The 6,500-nt window shown below is 45.4% G+C and overlaps 1 protein-coding gene across 2 annotated transcripts; it reads left to right on the top strand.

The window, feature by feature from the left end:
- Window positions 1-1,524: 1,524 nt before the first annotated feature.
- Window positions 1,525-4,710, top strand: LOC147889686 (pentatricopeptide repeat-containing protein At1g11290, chloroplastic-like). 2 transcript variants are annotated; one of them, XM_087391143.1, is made up of 2 exons: window positions 1,525-4,152; window positions 4,354-4,710. In XM_087391143.1, the coding sequence occupies exon 1, from the start codon at window positions 1,807-1,809 to the stop codon at window positions 4,147-4,149; it is 2,343 nt and encodes a 780-aa protein (XP_087247269.1). In that variant the 5' UTR covers window positions 1,525-1,806; the 3' UTR covers window positions 4,150-4,152; window positions 4,354-4,710. The 2 variants fall into 2 exon arrangements, with proteins under 2 accessions (XP_087247269.1, XP_087247270.1); XM_087391144.1 differs by having other exon boundaries at window positions 2,088-2,176; window positions 2,275-4,710.
- Window positions 4,711-6,500: the final 1,790 nt, after the last annotated feature.

Raw genomic sequence — 6,500 nt, 5'->3', positions numbered from 1 at the left:
GGGACAATCATGTAGGAGAAACCCATCGATGCTAAACTACGGTGACCACGAAATGATGAGGATGGGAGCCCCCGAAAACTGGAACGCACATCCCACCAGTTCCTCCCTAATCTACTCTGAGACACACTGGACCATAAAGAATCCTCTCCCAAGAAAACGTATCGTGTAGCAACTCACCGGCAGTTCACTCTCAAAGTACATGAATTCTTTGAATTCTCCAAACAAGGAGATGTGGCCTATGAAAAAGAGATACAGACCTCCCGTCACCAACCTTTCCAACTCTGGTCGGACCTCCTCCACATCCATTTCACATACAATGCCTGTGTTCCACCTCCTTGGCATGTCTATTAGCCTCCACAAGCAAAATATGTTCGATATCTTCTTCGGGTAATGGAGTGAAGGTCCCTTGCATCTTTTTGGTGAGTACCTCCACGTACAATGGGCTAGCGTCCGTCTCATCAGGAGCTTTCTAGGTTCTCTCAACCGACAGGGGAAGCTCGTCACTTTGGTGTTCCGCGGGAGGCGGGACATCAGGCTCTTCATCAGCACTCTCTTTGCTCATATCCTTCCCTCTAGGAACTTTGTGACTCGGGGATTCACTCCTCAGTCTGTTCACAAAGACCTTTGCCCCATGCGAGTTTCACATGTCAACCATGCACCACTTAGAGTAGACCGCACCCTATGCTAGGGGAGAGTCCTCACCACTCACCACACATCCTTGGCTCTACCTATCTTACTCGCCGGAAGCATCTCACAATAGCGAAGATCGAACGTTGATGACATCCACAGAATTGATGGCAATCAAAAACCACTAGAAATCTTCCTTGTTAAAGAGTAATGCTTACTTCCTCTTCATAATATTTTAGTTAGCACTAGGTATGCTCTTCCACTCTACAGCTTAGTGGTAGGGCTCATATGTGGAAATACAACATTGTGAGTTCGAACTAATGTGCACTCCTCTTAGTAATAGCTTAAAATAAATTAATCAACCCAAATAAATTAATTAATCCATGAACAAACATAAGTTAATTAGCCTCCATGGCCCAGAACAAATACATATAAAATAAAATTGAGCGAGTATGTCCCCATAACATTGAATAAATGTTATGTTGGCCAAGGCAAGTCTTAGTGTTAAGTTTTTCCTTTGCTAGAGTCCATATGGACTTTAAGACCTACAAGTGTTCCCTTGAATACCTTGTGAATCATTCTTGCTCCAGTGAAGGGCATTACTTATTGGAATATCCAAATTTCATCAATTGATTGATTTATTTAATAGATAGACTACACTAAGGGTGTTTAAAGACTAGAACCACCCAGGCCTGCCCATGGTGCATTGAATGCATCTCGGTCGTGGGTTGGATCATGGACGGCAATCTTGCCCGTCTATGATCCGTGGGCAGCATCCATGATCCTTGGGCGGTGCCCACTAGAACCACCCAGGCCCGCCCATGGTCAGCGGTTGGATCATGGGTGGGCAATCTTGCCCGTCCATGATCCTTGGGAGTGCGCAAAGGAGCTTTGGCATTTGATCATCGAGCAAGGATTAAAATGAACTGGAACTGCATGATATTTTTGATAGATTGACTCCATGAAACTGTTGATCGATTGATAGATTGACTACAGTAATGAAACTTTGGCATTTGATCATCGAAATTCATTCAACAAGGATTGGAATGAACGGGAACTGCATGAAACTTTTGTAGAGCTTCATCAATCTCGGATCTCAGTTCAATCTGTGTCATTTGCTCGATCTCGGATTACCCAAGTCGATGAAATACGTAATGATGATGCCATTTGGTATCACGGATGTCTGAGCAGACTTTGCCACTCTTTGTGAGAAGATGGTGTGCCCGTTGCTATCGTCGGACTAGGGATGCCGAAATATGTTTTGGGCAGCAGAAAGGCAAGTCACTGAGATCATTTGCTGACAGTAATATAAAATGGGTGGCCACCTGGGCAAACTTAGCGGTGGAGACGCTGAAAGAGTGTGCTGATGGAAGCATCAGAACTACAATACTTTCAAGCAGCTGGACGTCAGAGTACGAGAACGAGCAGCCTCTGAAGGGAGTTGCACGAATACGAGTACCTGTAAAACGTTGGACGGGGCTTTGCTTTGACGAATCATCTGATGAAACAGAAAATTTTGACACCTTCCCTTCCCTTCTGAGAAGCTGTGGTAAAACCAAATCCCTTTCTCCTGGTAGGCAGGTGCACATCCGCATTATTAATTCTGGATATGATCATGATACTTTCCTAGGAAACTGTCTTGTCCAGATGTATGGAAATTGTGGGAACGTGGAGGATGCACGCGCAGTTTTTGACAGATTGCCCAGCCCCAATTTGTTCTCATGGAATATAGTAGTCAATGCGTACGGTCAAAATGGGAGTTTGGAGGATGCATGGATCCTTTTTGACAGAATGCCATACCAGGATGTTGTGGCTTGGAATGCCATGATCACAGCATGTGCCCGGCACAAGCATGAGAAGGAAGCCCTGGCTCTCTTTGAATACATGCGTTTTGAAGGCGTTACACCCAATAACATCACGTTTGTTAGTGCTCTCGATGCTTGTAGCAGCTTGGTTGCCTTAGGAGAGGGGCAAGAGATCCATACTGCTATCGTTTGCAGGAGGGGTGAGCAAGATGTGATCGTGGGAAATGCCCTCATCAATATGTATGGCAAGTGCAGTAAGGTGCAGGAAGCAAGGAGTGTGTTTTGCAGAATGCCTTATCGTAATGTTGTCTCATGGACTACCATGATTGCAACGCTTGGCCAAAATGGAGATGGCAAAGAGGCCCTGGCTGTCTTCCATCTAATGCAGATGAAAGGCATTAACCCAGATACAATTACTTATGTTTGTGCCCTTGACGCATGTGCTAGTGTTGCAGCTCATGAAGAGGGTCAACAGATCCACATTGCCATAATTGAGGATGGGGCAGAACAAGATGTTATTGTGTCGTCTGCTCTCATAAACATGTATGGCAAATGTGGTAATGTGCATGATGCAAGGAGTGTGTTTGCCAAAATGCGCCTTCGGAATGTGGTTTCTTGGACTGCCATGATAGCAGCCCTAGCCCAGAATTCACACGGCAAGGAGGCCCTGGATCTCTTTTATCAGATGGAACGTCAAGGCATTTATCCAAACAGCATTACTTTTGCCTTTGTTGTGGACGCATGCACTAGCCTTACATCTCTTGCAGAAGGGCAGGGGATCCATGCTGCAATTGTTGGCAGAGGACATGAAGAGGACATTGCTGTGGCAACTGCCCTTGTCAACATGTATGGCAAGTGTGGAACCGTGGATGATGCAATGAGTGTCTTTGGCAGAATGCCTCATAGGAATATCATCTCGTGGAGCACCATGATTGCAGCTTTTGCTCAAAATGGGTTTCCCAAAGAGGCTCTGAGTCTCTTCCATCAGATGCAATCTGATGGGTTGAAGCCCAATTTCCTCACGTTTGCTTGTCTTATCGATGCGTGTGCCCGACTGGCAGATCTTGAAGAGGGGCGAGCTATTCACGCTGCGATTGCCAACAATGGATTTGTGGAAGATGTAGTGATGGAGAATGCCTTCATTAATATGTATGGCAAATGTGGGAGCTTGGACGATGCTAAAGCTGTTTTTGCCCAGATGCCTTCTCGAAATGTTATATCTTGGACTGCCATGATTGCAGCATTTGCCTATAATGGGCATGGCAAGGATGCCGTGGGTCTCTTTCTTCAGATGCAACTTGAAGGCATTAAGCCAGACAGTATTACTTTTACCTGTGTTCTTACCGCATGCAGCCACACAGGATTGGTTGAAGATGGCAGGCAGTTCTTTTTGTCCATGGACCAGGACCATGGTATTAGGTACACAATGGACCATTATGTCTGTATGGTGGATCTTCTTGCTCGTGCAGGACACTTGGATGAAGCAGAGGACTTGATCAAGAACATCCCTTTTGAAGACATGGCTGCACCATGGCAGTGTCTGTTGGGGGCCTGCACAAGCCATGGTGATGTGGAAAGGGCATTACGGGTTGGAAGTCGATGCTTTGAGTTAGAACCGAAAAATGTTGCACCCTATGTAATTTTAGCAAATATTTTTGCTGCATCTGGTAAGCTTGATGATGTGGCAGACATGCAAATCCTTATTGAAGAGAACTAGGGTGTTGCATCATTAAGTTGGTTGTGTATGCACTTCTCATGGCGTAACACACAATCAGATTGGGGAGAGTTATATTGGGAGCTTCAAAGGTTCAACTAGGCAGATTGAGCAGAGATATGTGGACCTTCAAAGGCTCAACTTGCCAGATCAAAGATAGGCTATGTGCCTGATACAGTGCTACTTTAGAGGTACTTGGCGATGAAGAGATGGAAGAAGTAGTTGAATCATTAAGTTGGTGGTGTATGCACTTCTCATGGCGTAACACAGAGTCAGATTGGGGAGAGTTATATTTGGAGCTTCAAAGGTTCAACTAGGCAGATTGATGAGATATATGTGGAGCTTCAAAGGCTCAACTTGCCAGATCAATGATAGGATATGTGGCTGATACAGTGCTACTTCAGAGGTGCTTGGCGATGAAGAGATGGAAGGATTGGGATCCTCCCCTATATGGTGATATGAGTTGGGCTCTGCATGGACTTGGACCTATCTGTCAGAACATTCTATTGTCCTAAGTATCAGGATGTGACGAATTTTCTTTTTAAGATATCAATTTTTTGGTTAGGGAGCTAGTCATGTCTGTAATCTTGAGCATTAAGTCTGTTCATCTGTGTTCTAAGCGGTGGGTATCAGACAGCTATGATTTACCAACTGGGTGAGCAGTAACAATGTCAGTGAGGAGACTCTTAAGTCATTTGCATTTCTTTTTTTCCCGTCTGATCTCACCAGTGATGTGCATTGTCTACGATAGGAGTTCATTTTGGTGCATGGATTTAAGGTTGATGATTCTAGATTTTGCTCTGTGATCCCCTCCAATGTCTTGAGATTCTCTACTGTGTAATGCTACCTCTTTTGGCTAGCTTGGGGCCAACTGGTCTTTATTGGGAATGCTGATTGAGGGGTAACTGGGCCTGGCCATTATGCTAACCAAGCTCACGCAGTTGACAGTACAGGACTGACTGGATTCAGGTGGTCCGGTCAGGCTGACCGACTAGAAAGGGCCAACCAGCCTGTTGACTGTGACAAGTCTTGGAAGACCTATTTTGCCTAGCTCAAGTCTGTGCCTGACGCTGCCTAGAAAAGTAGCTTTACCTCCCCATCCCCAAAGAGAGAGAGAGAGAGAGAGATTTATTAACCTCTGCTGAAGGCCAAAAAAGCCCATGAGACCAAGGAAAGAAAGTTGAATACAACATGAGTACAGCCCCCCCAGCCGGGGGTGTCTGGCACACCTCTCAGAAACTACTGATGATGAGATGAACTCTAAAGTAGGAGTAGCAACACCGCTCATCCCCCTCATCTGTGAGCTGCATTGATGATGAGAGGGCTCTCCATGGTAGTCTTTGTGGGAGGCCAAAAAAGCCTATGAGAGTAAGAAACCGAAGTCAACATGAGAGTACACCCCCATGGAGATGTCTATCACACCTCCAAGAAAACCAAAAAACTACAGGTGATCCTAGGAACTACAAGGACTCCATGTGCCAGGAGTAGTTCCTGTCATGTTCTAACCGGTATCATGAGTCATCTGTTTTGTCATGAGTAGACTGAGCTCCATGAAGGCCTGACTAGGGTATGGGAGTCTTGATGTCTCTGGAACATGTATGAGATCTTCTGTTGGTGTCCTCTGGCTCTTCTCTGTAGGGTCTACTCGGGGGCGGCATGAGGCTGCTTGCCACTGAGATGCTGCAATGAGGGTAACCTCTGATTGGATGGGACATGGACGTGGTGTGATGGGAATGTAAGCCCCATTGCTTGCACTAGCTTACAAATCTAGGCTAGCAATTCACCTAGATCGACTTCATGGGAGCTCTGGTGTAGATGCTAGCAACAGCCATATTCGCATGGCTGGCACTAGAACATTAGAGACTTCGGCCATGCTTCAAATTTTCGCATGACTTCACTCCCATGACCCAATCATCAGCCCAGTGAAGGCTTGGAAACAAATGGGTGGCTCAAAAGCACACCAACTAACCTTGTTAAGACCATAGTTTGACAACATGGAAATGATGTGGCCTTTGGTTCAGGACTCTATCCAAACATTGTTTTTTGGAAGGCTATCAAACATGGTATTTAATGTAGGAGTTCACGTCTATTACATTGAACAATGTTTGCAAGCGATATGGGGGTATCCTCCCCTAAAGTAATGAATGGAATGTAATGTATGCCAAAGGACAGGTTTCTTGCTACCACATCATCATATGACACTTAAAGCCAAGCATTTTAGAGGTGGGGCTTGGATTACATTGGTCCCTTACAAAATGTGGCTCAGTATACCCAAAACAAGTACATTATAGTAGCTACAGATTATGCCAGCAAGTGTGAAAAATCCAAGGTGCTATGAGACAACTCGGCCTGTA

This window comes from Dipteris shenzhenensis, chromosome 20, assembly GCF_047967505.1.
Source record: "Dipteris shenzhenensis isolate YYH24624 ecotype China chromosome 20, Dip_SZ_1.0, whole genome shotgun sequence".
Lineage (NCBI taxonomy): Eukaryota > Viridiplantae > Streptophyta > Polypodiopsida > Gleicheniales > Dipteridaceae > Dipteris > Dipteris shenzhenensis.
The sequence above is the reverse complement of the archived record's forward strand: the minus strand, read 5'-3'. Positions and strand labels throughout refer to the sequence as shown.

Bases quoted from the DNA above. Each gene is read 5' to 3' on its own strand.
- LOC147889686 (XM_087391143.1), top strand. From the start codon at position 1,807: ATGTCTGAGCAGACTTTGCCACTCTTTGTGAGAAGATGGTGTGCCCGT.